At 31.4% G+C, this 15,195-nt stretch overlaps 1 protein-coding gene across 1 annotated transcript; it reads left to right on the forward strand.

Moving 5' to 3' along the window:
• Window positions 1-7,902: 7,902 nt before the first annotated feature.
• On the forward strand, window positions 7,903-14,288 carry LOC134684007 (caspase-3-like). The gene is made up of 5 exons (XM_063543303.1): window positions 7,903-8,068; window positions 10,351-10,541; window positions 12,030-12,114; window positions 12,562-12,738; window positions 14,044-14,288. Exons 2-5 carry the CDS (start codon window positions 10,428-10,430, stop codon window positions 14,259-14,261), a joined length of 594 nt encoding a protein of 197 aa, XP_063399373.1. The 5' UTR covers window positions 7,903-8,068; window positions 10,351-10,427; the 3' UTR covers window positions 14,262-14,288.
• Window positions 14,289-15,195: the final 907 nt, after the last annotated feature.

Below are 15,195 nucleotides of genomic sequence, written 5' to 3' on the forward strand. Positions count from 1 at the left end.
TAGAAAGTAAGAACATAATAACTCTTTAGCATCATTGTTTGTGTTAACAATATGCTTTAATGTTAGTTTGAGTAGACCGTAACATAATAATTGAGTGAAATTAAACGAATGTACAAGTATTTTTTCTGCCACAGAAAAAGATAATCTCCATAGTAAGCGATTATTTGGTAAAGTCTTAGGCCCTTTAGGTACTAACAAGCAACCATAACGTATGATCATATCGGTTACAAAATTAGGAGGCCATTGTCTTCGATGACGGGATACCCATGGCTTTGCACTTTGAGGTAGATGTTTACTATTTAGGCAGTATGCAATGTCTAAAAGGAGTTTATCGTCTGACAAACATGGACCGTGTACAATCCATGACGGGTTTGTATACGTTTGCTTACACTGATTCATAAAGAGATTGGGTAAAATATATTGCCTTTGACAAACACATGGTACAACAAGATTTTCCCCATCCTCGACTGCTACAAATGTAAGTTTAGTGAATCCAGGATGATCAATATCTAGTTCCATAACACATGTAATACTTGTAAGATGTTCGATATTCCCTATATCCTCTATTCTCTAATTTTTGTGCTATTTTCACATTTCCTGTCCGGTGTGAGAACAATATTTCTCCTCACTAGTGAAAAATCTGTTCTCGGCAAATGATTAGTCGAAATTTGATTATGACGTCAAAATGTTTTGCTTTCTTCTGAATTTTCCTATTGTGACGTCATGAAAAAAGGCGACCTTGCCTGATGACGTCGCATATAAAGAACACAAGTTTCTATAAATCTTTAAAAAAGAACGATAAAAGTCATCAGAGAAACAGATTCCGACACTATAACTCGTGTATTACGATATTTCTCCACTCTCGACAGTTAAATTTTAATTATTTAAAAAGCTCGGCAGGCCTCGCGCTTTAAATAATAAAATTTAACTGTCTCGAGTGGAGAAATATCGTAATACACTTGTTGCAGTGTAGGAATCTATATTTATGACTGCCAAGTTTTGTACTAACATTACATTTTACATCCATGTTACTGCCTGGTAAACTAAGTTCTTCCGCCGAACTTCCACTTGATATGTATGTGCTATTCAAACAAATAGTGTAGATCATGTCTTTTATGATAAGTAGTCGTTGTCTTTTTCGTATATTTATTTCACTTCCAACTATGTTTACTAAATGCTGCAATAAATATTTCTCTTTCGGGTCACAATCGATCCAAAGCAAGCGATCTGAAAAACAATATGTACTTTCATTTATTTTCATAAAAACGAAAAATTAGGCTTGTACATAGAACTTATACTAGTGGCCATTGTGTCCTACAGTATCATCACCAAAGTATATTCAAAAAAAATATTTTGAACATTAATATATTTTGAGCCCGGATATGTTGATACAATCTGGGTAAGCTAATCAATCCTTTTAATAAACGTATTCAAGGTTATATTTTTATCAGAAGTTTTTACAGTACAATCAATAGGATGCTGGATGTGTACTGATTCATATTTAGTCTCAGATACATGATTTTGTGTATTAGTCATTATTGACTTTGTATTAGCTGTCAATAACTGCAAGTACTTTCACATCTGTATTTTTAGGAGTGAGGGTGGATAAATTTGTCACACGTCCATTCTGTTTTTGTTTGATGTTTTTATTTGTATTGATCTGATGCGTTAATAGATATAGGAAGATGTGGTGTGTGTGCCAATGAGACAACTCTCCATTCAAATAACAATTTAAAAAGTAAACCATTATAGGTCAATGTACGGCCTTTAACACGGAGCCTTGGCTCACACCGAACAACAAGCTATAAAGGGCCCCACAATTACTAGTGTAAAACCATTCAAACGGGAAAACCAACGGTCTTATCTATATAAAAACGAGAAACGAGAAACACGTATTAATTACATAAACAAACGACAACTACTGTACATCAGATTCCCGACTTAGGACAGGTGCAAGCATTTTCAGCGGGATTAAACGTTTTAATGGTAACAAACCTTCTCCCTTTTTCTGAAACAATAGCATAACATCACAACATAGAAAAACACACGATACAATATCAATTGGCAGGCTTAACTCAATCAAAAAACGTAAATTAACACACTATGAACGAATGAATTTGATCTGCGATACCTGAATGCAAATGCACAGTTAATAAAATATTAGAGACACACATTCAAGGCCAAAAAGCATACAAGCAAGTCCAAACAAAGCCATGGCAAAACACCACTGCGAAATATTTAACCCTTCGAAAATAATCACTTTTGAAAAAAAACGGTTTTTATAATATATACAGGTACATGAAAAATGACCTTGTCGTTTAGGTATACTACTTATGTGTAATAATTAGGAATACCAAGAAAGTTCTGTCATATCATGACATTACTTAACACTAGATACAAAGTGTGGTGAATATCAACAATAAAACTATACAATTAGAGCGAGGTCAAACTTCTCTGTACAGATTTAAGGAGAATAATCTTGATGTTCATACACATGTAGTACGAAGAAGTGAAAATTAGTACACATTCCAAATTGTCAAAGCTGGTATATAGACAAGATCCAAATTAATGTTACCGACCATATGAGTATTTGGACCATACGTGTATGGTCATGACCATATGGGCATATACTCATATGGTCCGACCATACGCGTATAGTCCGACCGTACGCGTATGGTCGGGGTAATTAACCATATGTTACAGTTTACTTTTAATACTTCTAAAGTTTTCATATGGTATATAGTTATCAAAAGTACCAGGATTATAATTTTATACGCCAGACGCGCGTTTCATTTACATAAGACTCATCAGTGACGCTCAGATCAAAATAATTAAAAAGCCAAATAAATACAAAGTTGAAGAGCATTGAGGATCCAAAATTCCAAAAAGTTGTGCCTAATACGGCTAAGGTAATCTACTCCTGGGGTAAGAAAATCCTTAGTTTTTCGAAAAATTCAGTTTTGTAAACAGAAAATTTATAAAAATGACCATATAATTGATATTCATGTCAACACCGAAGTGCTGACTACTGGGCTGGTGATACCCTCGGGGACGAAACGTCCACCAGCAGTGGCATCGACCCAGTGGTGTAAATAGTTATCAAAAGTACCAGGATTATAATTTTATACGCCAGACGGTATGACCGTTCATTAAAAAGACGCTATCATATAGGTAATTTTATTATTATATTATAATAAAAAGATTAGCTAAATAAAAAATTAGAAGTTTCACATAGTTAATTTTTCTTACTTGTCAAAACTATAATAAACACATTTTATACCGATGGTCATTACTGATGGTCATTACCGATTTGTTATTACGAGTGAATGGCAATATGTCGACTTAAATAAATAAATTCCAAAATTTTTTTAATGAACTGCTACACAAGAAGTCACTGAAAACTAACATAGTTTATTTAAGTTGTCTTGTGAATATGGTGTATTGCAATCATGGTACGATTTTTGAGATCTAGAATTTCACCTACTAGAAATATCGGAAGGGCCCAAGACCTCGGTATCACTGTACGCAGCTCTAAAAAGGCTAGCTTTTCACTCGCAAACAAAAGGTGTAAATGAAAAGGATCGTGCACAACCATGCAAGACTTGCAAATGCAAAAAAATCTATGATAACATGTGGAAGTAAATGTCACCCAAGCCTACATGCAAGAATGTAATTAGCAATAAAAACTAACTATGGCATCAATGTTTAATTTTTACGTAGTATTTGAATTATAAAAATAATACATTGTCATGTAACCATCATTCTTTTTTTAGATAAAGTTTTTGTATAATTGAATCTTTTATAATGTAATTTAAAAAAAAATATACCTATATGGTCCAAATACTCATATGTTCCGGCCCGTTAATAACCAAACGAGTATTATACTCATATGGTCCGACCATACGCGTACGGTCGGACCATACGCGTATGGTCGAACCATATGAGTATACGCATATGGTCATGACCATACGCGTATGGTTCAAATACTCATATGGTCCGGAACATTAATATAAAATAACAAAAAAGCATTATAAACAGTATCAACAGGTCGAATAAACAAGAAAAATACGATATGAGAGTACTCGCAGTTACTGCCAGCTAGTTAAAAGACAAAAGCAATTAATAATGAAAAAATCATGCATCAGAGACTAAAATCAACTAAAACACATCCCAGGGATTTAGTATTTTAACATCATGAACAGTCAGAGAAGACATGACTTGTGCAATGCCAAAAAAAAATGTATTGCCAGGTAGTAGGATAGTGAGGAGCGACTTCTTTAGAAATAAAAATTGACGTGTGTGTGTCTCTATACGAATGTAGGACAGAAATTAACAGGACAAAAAGTCACAGACAAAAAGTCACGGACAAAACGTCACAGGACAAAAAGTCACAATTATTTTTTTTAGATTTGTTTACTTTGAATAAAAATTGCTTATTTACAAAAAAAATGTATTTTTCTTGAACTATTGTAAATAAACCAACTTTGTAGACAAAATTTATCAAAACAAATATCAAAGATTGTTAAGAAAACAAAATGTCAAAGTGGCTTGGCACTTGAATGGCTTCATGGTGCCAAGAAATATACCCTTTGCGTGCTTAAAATTTAAAAGAAATCTTAATTTTTCAAGTATAATGACAAATTTCCTTAACTTTAATATAAATATACGTAATAGAAAGTAAATAGTTCAAGATATATCTCTTATATATTCAAACAATTGTCAACAAATTATTTGTGAATTTTTGTCCTGTGACTTTTTGTCCTATCAAATGTGTGACTTTATGTCCTGTGACTTTTTGTCCTGTGACTTTCTGTCCGTTTACCTCTCTATACATCTCGCCTCAAAAGAAGATATAATTTAGTTATGTTTTAATTTGCTAATGACAAAATCGATATTAGTGCCAATGAAAACTATATTCAGAGATCTAATGACAATATTTGTACTATAACCCATACTTATAAGTTTGTGTAAATGTTCGATGAGTTTACACGGATCACATAGTGATTTCCTCGCTTTAAGTACAATATTACCGTAAAATGTATGATGTGAAATACCAATTTTAATAAGTACAGCCAAATTTACTAATCAAATATTTGTATCTATTAAAGAATTTAGTAAAAGTTTTAAGTAATTTATAGTATCGAAATCAAATTTCTGACTTAGGACAGGTGCAAACATTTGCAGCGGGATTAAACGTTTTAATGGTACCAAACCTTCTCCCTTTTTCTGAAACAATAGCATAACATCACAACATAGAAAAACACACAATGAAATATCAATTGACAGGCTTAACTCAATCAAAAAACGTAAATAAACACACTATGAACGAATGTATTTGATCTGCGATATCTGAATGCAAATGCACAGTTAATAAAATATTAGGGAAAAACATTCAAGGCCAAAAAGCAAACAAACAAATCCAAACAAAGCCATGGCAAGACACCACTGCGAAATATTAAACCCTTCGAAAAAAAACACTTTGAAAAACCCGTTTTTAATAATATAAACAGGTAAATGAAAAATAACTTTGTCGTTTTAGGTATACTACTTATTTGTATAAAATTCTTCCAATAATTAGGAATACCTGGAAAGTTCTGCCATATAAATACATAATTTAACACTAGATACAAATTAGGGTGAATATCAACAATAAAACTATACAATTAAGCCTTTTTAAATTGATTTTAATAGCTTGTTTTATGTTGTGCTGTTACACCACTGTCCCTGGTTAAGGGGGGTTTCATCAACATGTTTAACCCTTCCACATTCTTAATGTGCCTATTCTAGTAAATCTCGTTGTTTCATGTCTGTCATATATGTTTTTGGTAAATTATTTTGTTATAAGTTAAGCCGTAAATTTTCTCAATTCAGTTGTTTAATGTTTTTTCATGTTCGGGCCTTTAAAGTCCGAATATACGGTATGCGTTTTTCCATATTTGGCTCCATCCACATCATTTGAATTCTTGCTGGATAGTTGTCGTATTGGCAATACTACAACATTTCCTTATTTCTATACACCCATTCAATCATTGGATATTTGTAGTAAACAATAAAACATCAAAAATACTGCACTCCAAGGAAAAAGTTACAAAAAAGTCAATAACAATTGACAAAATCAAAAGCTAAAAAATATCAAACAAATGGAAAACAACTATCATATTCCTGTGTGTACGGAATTATATGAAGCTTAGGTATTCAATACAAACAAGGTTAGTACTAAGATTTGCTGTTCAATGTATATATAAACCACGAAGAACATATGATTCGCCAAAATCTCATCCGTCTCAAATGATATTGTTTGTATGTGAGATTATCGATCCCCAAGTGCTCTTTTATTCTTTATCCTTTTTTAAAATGTTTTTTGTTAATACAAAATGTTATTGACACGTTCATTTTTGTAACTGTTATATTCATACACCTTTAAATAATTCCAAACACAAAAGGTTTTCCTATTCGTAGACATAGAATATCAATTTGGGATTTAAAATCCATGGTTTCTCGATTCCGATAATTAAAATGCATCTTAACAAAAATGTTTAGATGTATCTCATCTAAAAAGATTTTTTGTTCACTGATATGTATGAATTGCATTCACGACAATAGGGTGATTTTGTATGTTATATATATATATATATACAACTCGTCTACACATCAACCCAACAATGTTAGATCTGTAAATTTGCTTTCGCAATTTGTTTGTTCTTCCCTCGCCGGATTTCGAACCATGCTACTGAGATATCGTGACACCAAATCGCCCGCACTGTAGCCGTCCCGATAGACCACACGACCACCTGGGCTTCATAAAAATGAAGCTTTTGGTGGCCGGGTGTTACCTTTCCACGTCAGTTTTAATCTAGCGTCGTACTACAGTACATGATATATAAGGCATGGAGATGTTATTTTTACAGATCAGCTAAATTATCTATAGTAAAGGATCCTACAAATTAATGTAAGATACAGTCACAAAAAATAATTATATTTATAAGTACGTCTGAGTCAGTGACAACTCTACAACAGATTTATCCATCGGATCACCAGCAGTGATGGTGATACATGGCTGTGTACATTATGTATATATAATTCGTCTAAACATCAACCCAACAATGTTAGATCTCTAAATTTGCTTTCTATATATATATATATCAATTATCGTCAACTAATATTATATTATTATTATGATTATTATATATTACAAACTAACTTTCCAGTACGATGTTTAAAATTACTGTAAACTCATTAAATCTAAATCAATTTCAACATGTTCTACACTGTATCGTATGAATATTCTAGAAACTTGGCATTGTTATTACAATTTTTAAGAGTACGCTAGATATAAGCTTTTAAGTTGTCCTTCTACAGTTTGAGGACTTTTACAGTCAATGTACATATGTCGCACACTTACTCTTGTATGTTCGCACAACTTGAATAAGTAAACTTAATATTATTGATATAATTAGCTGATTAGTAAACAAAATATTTCTTTTCATTTCTTGAGTTATCGCACTTTAACCAGTATACTGTAGGCACTCGATATACTAAAAGTGATTGGACATATACACATCAATCTTGACACACTTGTTTCAATTAATGACGAAGAGTTAAGCGTCTATTTAATTATTTTCGGATAAATTTTATTCAGAGCCAATTGACATAAACTACATAATATTTCATTCCTTGTTTTATTTAATTTGTGATATTAATACGACAACAAACAGTCTTAGGTACATTTTCATGTAGGGAGAGTTTATGACATTCTGATACAACGCCTTCAACAAGTTTTAATTTTACAATTGTAAAACGAATCAATAAGCTGTTGACGGGATCATCGTGAGCTGCTGGTAACACAGTATAATCATTATGTTTTCAGCATGCAATGATTTATACAAGTTGCACGCATATTCAGCGACCGTAGATGTTTCGAACAAAATTAATTAATTATATTTAGCTTGTCTAATATTGCATTATATTTTAAACTAGACGTCAGAAGTATACACAAAAAATCCAGTACAGCAAGGGTTACTCCTGGTAATAAACTTTGAATTTACTGGATCTCCTGACCAAAGGACAGGTAAATTAAATGTATAACGGTATTTATTTTGTTTATTTTTGTTTTGATAGCGCCAAAATTTAAACACTCCTATCCTAACCATAACCCTCTTAAAACATCTAAAACGCCAAAACTGCGATCCGGTTTGACAGAATCGTAATTTTAAATAATGGAAACATGTTATACTTCTCTTTTTTTCACCACTATGCTTCACATAGCAAATCTGAAACATTTTCCGGGTATAATTTGACAACACTATATTACTTTAATTTGATTATCAAAAAAATAAATAACAAACATATCTACTTCGAGGAGGATTAAAAACAGAAAGTCCTTAATCAAATGTCAAAATCAAGACCTCAACCGATGGATTATGAGTGATATATATTTAAATGAAAAAGTTTCATAATCCTTCTGCTGACGAGGAAGCAAACCTTTTTGGTCAATTCGAATATTCCAATCCATTTTTCGTTTATTTCGGAATATTTAGAATATATTTTATAACATAAACTCTTCATTAAATTGCATGTTTTTCTTGAATTTTTATTTCATAATGGTAACACGTTTTGGTATACGAAATATTCTAGTACTCACATAAAATGAATTTCATTTTTCTTATTAGTAAATAATTCGTCCTTAATATTTATATCATGAACCTAACGATCGAACAATTTGAAAGCAAAGAGTGTATCATTTTTTCAGCATTTGCATTAACTCTATTAACTACAAAACTCTTTTGTTTGAACATTGAATTAAATTTCGAATTTCGCCTTTAATGGAAGGTCAGTAGCCAACTGTGTGTACGTCATTGCCTGAGGTGGTCACAGTTTTGGTTAAAACAGCTAAGCATGAAGTAGTTGCATCAGTTGAAACATTGTTCAAATGACATAAATTTCAAAATGTAATTTAAAAGAAGAATACAAAATTTGATTTCTAACCAAAAATGGCACAAGTCCTTGAAGGTTAAACAAATATATATGTATATCGCCAATGGTAGTCAGCAGGGTTAAAGAACATCAGTTGTTCGACCTGTTATTCCAATGCGTTTTGTTTAAATATACTTTTTCACTTTTTTTGTCTTTTGGAAAATGTTGTTTGTGCTGTATTTAGACCCTTCCACAACGAAATTTGTTTTACATGCTAACGTATAAAAATTGCGATTTTTGTCCAACGGAATCAAAGGTTTGAACGTAGTTTTCAATTTATCCTTGTTCTTATATACTTTGAGTTGGGTACATGTTTAATGATTTGACCTGTCCGTCAGTCCATCTGTCAGTTTTATTCCTGTCTACTGAAACCAAAACAGACAATCACGTAACTTTGTAGATAAGTACAACCTACTGAAGAGATGTTCTAATGATAGGCAAATATAATTATTTTCCCTGATATTTTGTCCCTTTGAACATTGAATTGTTTCCTTAATTTACAACTGTAACTGTTTGTTAATGTAACTTCTCTTGAACCATACCCGATAAATGAACCAAAATGTGTAATTAAAGGGAACATACTTGATAGATTTGCATATTGACAAAAACTAGTGATTTTTGTAGGAGGTATGAGTCTCAGATCGAAGCTCCTCTTTTTTCTAGTGACTATGTCGGACTGCAGGGTATTTGATCATATGCTTACAAATGTTTTAAACATGTTTATAAATATATAAGATTTGTGTTCTCCCATTGATTGTTATCTTTTCGACACATTCCCCGTTTTCATTTTCAATAGTCTTTTTGCCAATTCCCGTAATTGACACTGTAATTAAAGATTCCGTTTTTGTTGTCTCCCTTATGAGGTGAGTGGCAGTGATGTTTATTAACAATGATGGACTAGGAGACAGAGCAAATTCATCTGTGCATAACGCGAGTAATCTTTAAGGTTTTCAATTTTTTTAATTAAATTCATTTGTTTTTACGGTAAATTCTTTTGACATCAGGCATTTGTTTGATGAAAAAATAGTACAACCTGCCGATGCATCACTTTTGATACATCATGATTTGCATTGGCAAAAGCCAATTTTGTGCGGTATAAAAACAGTCTACGATTACAAAAGGGAAATTATTTGTTTAATTAGTGTGTAATAACAGAATCAAATCGGAAAATGGCTAATGTATGAAAGAAGATTTGTGAAACAATTTCTGCGATTCACTCTAACTAGGGATGTAAGAAAGGTTGGTGTTTTATGAACACATATCAGTGTCACAGAATATGATATTTAGATTTAATAATTTTGTTTTCAATATACTAGAATTAAAAGTTTATGTGTTTGGTCATTAAATCTCAATATTGAAATTACACACATTTTGTAGGTTCAAAGAAAGATGTTACTGATTTGAAAGGTTTCTTTGAGAAACTTAAATACAAAGTGTTGCATAATGAGGACGACATGGATATAGATGAATTAAAACAATACCTAGAGGATATAAAAAATAACAGCTTAAAAAAGGATTCCAACAAATATCACAGCTTTTATTGCGTCATCATGAGTCATGGAAACGAAGTAAGTTTTACCAAATTACAATCCAAATGGTTAACATTTTAATATTTTCCATACACATACTAGTAGTTTGACTGTCCTTCTGGTATCTTTTGACCCCTTTTTGAATAAACGACATTACCAGTATATTTAAACTGTATTAGGACTATGCTATGGTAGATACACATTAAAACAACTGTTCTTACACAGTCTCAGTTTCAACGCAACTTTAAGGTCTATGCCATTTTGAAAGAACCACAGCCCACCCTTAAGGACATACTGCTGATAGGCCAAGTATATGAATAACTAATCCTCATGTATACAACGCGATCATATGTCATATGCAATCCATAACTGTTAAGTGTCTTCAACTGTTTTAGTACGAGGTTAAAAACGGGTGTAATGTAAGCTTCAGCGAGCTATTAATCATGTTTCGAGCCGGGGAGATAAACATGTTTTATTTAAGGACACTAAAAATTTATTGTTGTTTATACTGCAATTAATTTTGTATTTGGTGATTCAAAGACAAAAAGATAAAAAGATAAAATGACAACAACAACAACAACAAAAATCTCACATTTATGCCATTTATTTTCGAATTGAAAGAATGTTTTTATTATTATTTTACCTTTGAAGCCTGCATTGTATTTTTATAAGGAAAATCATTCAATCAAATAGTGACGGGTACAGAGTATGCCAAAAACAAACTCGCATGGTCAACAATAGTACAGCGCTCAAAGCTTATAACTATGTATTACAAAAACTAATTCCAACGGTAAAACGAAATAATAAAACAAAATTCCATTTAAGGCACAAGTTAATGATTTGTAACACGCCTCAGAATTTCGAACTGACCAATACATTCCCGGATTATTGACATTGTTGTGTGTGTCAATTTTGAACTTGATGATTTGCGCAATCGAAAATGGAGTTAATTCTGCTTGCATTTTTGTCTGTGCGCAGAATGTTGATTATGAACCGAAGACTGGAACATGCACTAATTGGAAATACTCAAATGTCATTTGGATACGACTTTTAAACACATTCAGAGGTCTCAAAAGTTCATGCAACATTCTTAAACAGCAATAAAAGCAATTGATGTACAGTATACACATACATAATTAGATACCCAAATGCAGGATTAATGAAATTAATATATTTTCAAAGCAAATGTTTTAGTAACTAATAATTTGAAATCGGTATATTTTTTTATTTATTGCGCAACTATCTCTTTAAACTGGAGTCAAACAACTAGAGATAAAGACGATGAAAACTTACTAAAATGTACAAAAAAAACTTCGTTTAAGTTTATTAATATGTAACTAGATAGAGACAAATATTTACAAACCTAATACTTGCATAAACGCTAAAATAACATAAACAAATGCTTTATTGCCAAGTACATTGGGATAATATTCAGCAAAGTATAAGTCCAACAGAAATACATTCAAAATGTCTTTATACAATATCACTTCCACAGATATTCATGATAAAAAATTACTGTTATTTCAGACAGGTATTGCGACTACAAATGGATTGATTCCACCAGAAGAGATTGTCAAATTCTTCAGAAATAACGCCGTCCCTGAATTTATTGGTACGTACAAACGTTTGAAAGATCTTGTAATGGGAAGATTTAACAATCGTTTCTGATTATGCTGATTGTGCCGTAGTATTTTGTTAATTGTCCAGACTTTGTAAATATAGTCATTATGAAGGGACTTCAATGAATTTGAAATCAAATTTCGCTATCAAGTCTAACGTTACATTTGCATTGTACATCTTAATCTTCTGGAACGTATAGTCCCTTATTATTTGGAATCAAGGAGTTCAAAGTCAACGTAAAACATGTATTTTAAAGCATTTATTTCTCATCATGTGAATTATAAATGCATCAGTTTATGCGAATGCAACAAGTTTAACAATCAAGAATAAGATGACACAAAATAAAATTAAAAGTAACAAAACGCCAAAAAACCTAACTGAGAATTAAAATAATCGAAATTTATTAGATAACAATTATATTTATTGTCGGTTAAATTAGGTAAGCCAAAAGTGTTCTTCTTTGACATGTGTCGAGGGTCTGATATACATCAGAAGTTTATGCAAATAGAGTCTGAAAGTGGACCGGCGGATTTGGCAAATGCATCTCCTTTATGGCCGCCAACAGTATTTCTACCTAACGAGTGTGATATTTTGGTTGCATATGCCACCACACCAGGTATGTTTCAGTATTTAACGCATTCGCGACAGAAAGAAATGTTAAAATCATTTCATTTATCCAATCAATTATGTTCGTATGTATCGCAAAACGAACCAAACACCATACACCAAGGAAAGTTATTCATCAAAATGCAAGCATAATTAAAAGCGCAAACACATTAAACGAATGCAAAACAACTACCATGTGTTTGACTTAGTATAGCCATGTCTGTATGTAGAAGACTGTGAATTAAACATTTTGTCACTATTCATCATCCGTCTATTTGATAATTAAATTTAGAAAAGGGATTGTTACATGTAACTTCCAAATGATATTACATTTTGATATTTTATCCAGAAGCATTTTTCAAAACTAAATTGATATTCAAACATTTATCATAAACTCGAATTAAACTTACCATTTTATAAATATACCCTATGGTGTCACTTGTTATGATTGAGGCCATTTTCAAATCATATTGAAAATATAATGGGAACCAAATATTTAAAACCGATGTAAATTATCACGTTTTGAAATCAACATGGACAAAAGATGGGAGTACATACTTAATAACAGATAGATGTTAACTTCATAAAAGATTAAATAGACTCCAGTAACACTATTTTATATTGAACATATCATATAATTCAAACATTATAGTATGACGATCAATATATAAACTAATCTATTAATAGGATATATATATCTGCGTTTAGTGCAACTCCATTAATTCACAAAAATGTCTGCTTTTTATCATGAGACCCAATGCGTTACCAAAAAAGACTATGTACATAAAGGTTTTGTTTGCTCGGTGTTGAAGATATAATGGTGATCTATAAGTGAGTACATCTACGTCATGTGATTTTTGCGTGGGAAGTTGTGTCATAGGCAATAGACGTATTTACACATTAATTCACTAATCAGTGGTTAGAATTTTCACGTTCTCTCATACCCCACAAAGTTGCAGCATACACATTGGATGAATGCGTTTTAAGTCTAGTATAGAAAATTTTCATAATGCTGTTAAAAGCTACTTACCACGAAAACATTATTTGGACCATTTTTTATATGATGGTTTTTATCCTATCTACAAATAAAAACATCACCTACTGTATCATATCAGTAACAACACACACGCTGTTACCATAGGTATAAATACTATTATATTTATAACATGTTTAAAAAAGACAAACATAATAACCAGCAATGAACATGTTGAATAATTTGCTCTGATATGATTTGATGAACTATTACAATGTATATACTATATCCACATAACTGTTGATAAACATATATTTCAATCGGATACTTTTTTCTGTTAAGGATATCTATCTTTTCGGAAAATGAGAGGAAACTGGACTGGATCCTGGTTTATTCAAGCGTTTTTAGCAGTTGCAGAGGGTAACTTAAAGAAGGATTTGGAAGAAATATTAAAGATAGTTAGAAGAGAATTATCAAATAATCCGACGTACGAGCTGGGGGGGAAAAGATGCATGATGCCAAACAGTGAAACGAAAACAACCAAGGATATTTACTTATAAATCTCAATATATATTTATATATATATATATGTACAGGTTCTACAATAGAACATGATCAATATTTCGCCAATATTATATTTTTTGTATGATAAAAATCAAAATATTTTCTTCGTTTTTTTTTAATTGTTTTTTTTTTAGGGTAACTTTTCTGATGTCATCAGATACCACAGGTACAGCGATGACAAAATTATCATTTGCACGTACAGTCATTGTGATTGGTTTCTTTTCCCTATAGTAGTATTGCATTGGGATTGTGTGCTCAGATTGCTATTATCATTATCGGGTTATATACGAATAAGATCTGATAAAGTTGACTGAACACAGAGTGCTCTATTTAGGTTTAGTTGCAAGGTATGGGAATTTCACATATTGATTTTTCTTTGTCGAAATTATATTTTAAACGACATGAACAGTATGAAGTTTTTTGTATACACCGTTAGAATTAGATACATGAAATATGTCAGAAAATATCAAATTATTATATAATTATATTATTTGACTATATATTTTATTTCCTGATTTTCGAAAAACATTAAAGAAAACTTAAGAAGTACTGATTATCTTATATTTGTGTACCCAATAAGCACGTTTCGTCTCATCGGTTACGTTCGAATCACAGTTAAATGGCAAAATCAAGTAAGAAATTAAAGAGCATTGAAAAACATCGGTCGTATAATTAATGTTTACTTTCGAGTTTTTCTTTAATTTTCTAAATTTCTAAAAAAATATTTGATTTCTTATATAATAATAGACATAGACAAATTTGTTTTAGAGTACTTTCAAATTTGGCTATAACGCTGTTCAGTAGGTTTAAATCGAGAAAGCACAAGCAAATCCGAGGCATCAACGCAAACTGAGGGAAACACATTCACAATTAAAGTAAAACAATAGAACAACAGAAATTCTGAATTGTAACAAAATTACTCATAGAAAC

This window comes from Mytilus trossulus, chromosome 9 (assembly GCF_036588685.1).
Source record: "Mytilus trossulus isolate FHL-02 chromosome 9, PNRI_Mtr1.1.1.hap1, whole genome shotgun sequence".
NCBI classification, from domain to species: Eukaryota; Metazoa; Mollusca; class Bivalvia; order Mytilida; family Mytilidae; genus Mytilus; species Mytilus trossulus.

Excerpts from the sequence above, each read along its gene's own strand:
- LOC134684007 (XM_063543303.1), top strand. The coding sequence starts at position 10,428 with ATGGATATAGATGAATTAAAACAATACCTAGAGGATATAAAAAATAAC. Across the intron at positions 10,542-12,029 it reads TCATGAGTCATGGAAACGAA|ACAGGTATTGCGACTACAAA; the intron begins GTAAGTTTTACC and ends CTGTTATTTCAG. Across the intron at positions 12,739-14,043 it reads TGCATATGCCACCACACCAG|GATATCTATCTTTTCGGAAA; the intron begins GTATGTTTCAGT and ends TTTTCTGTTAAG.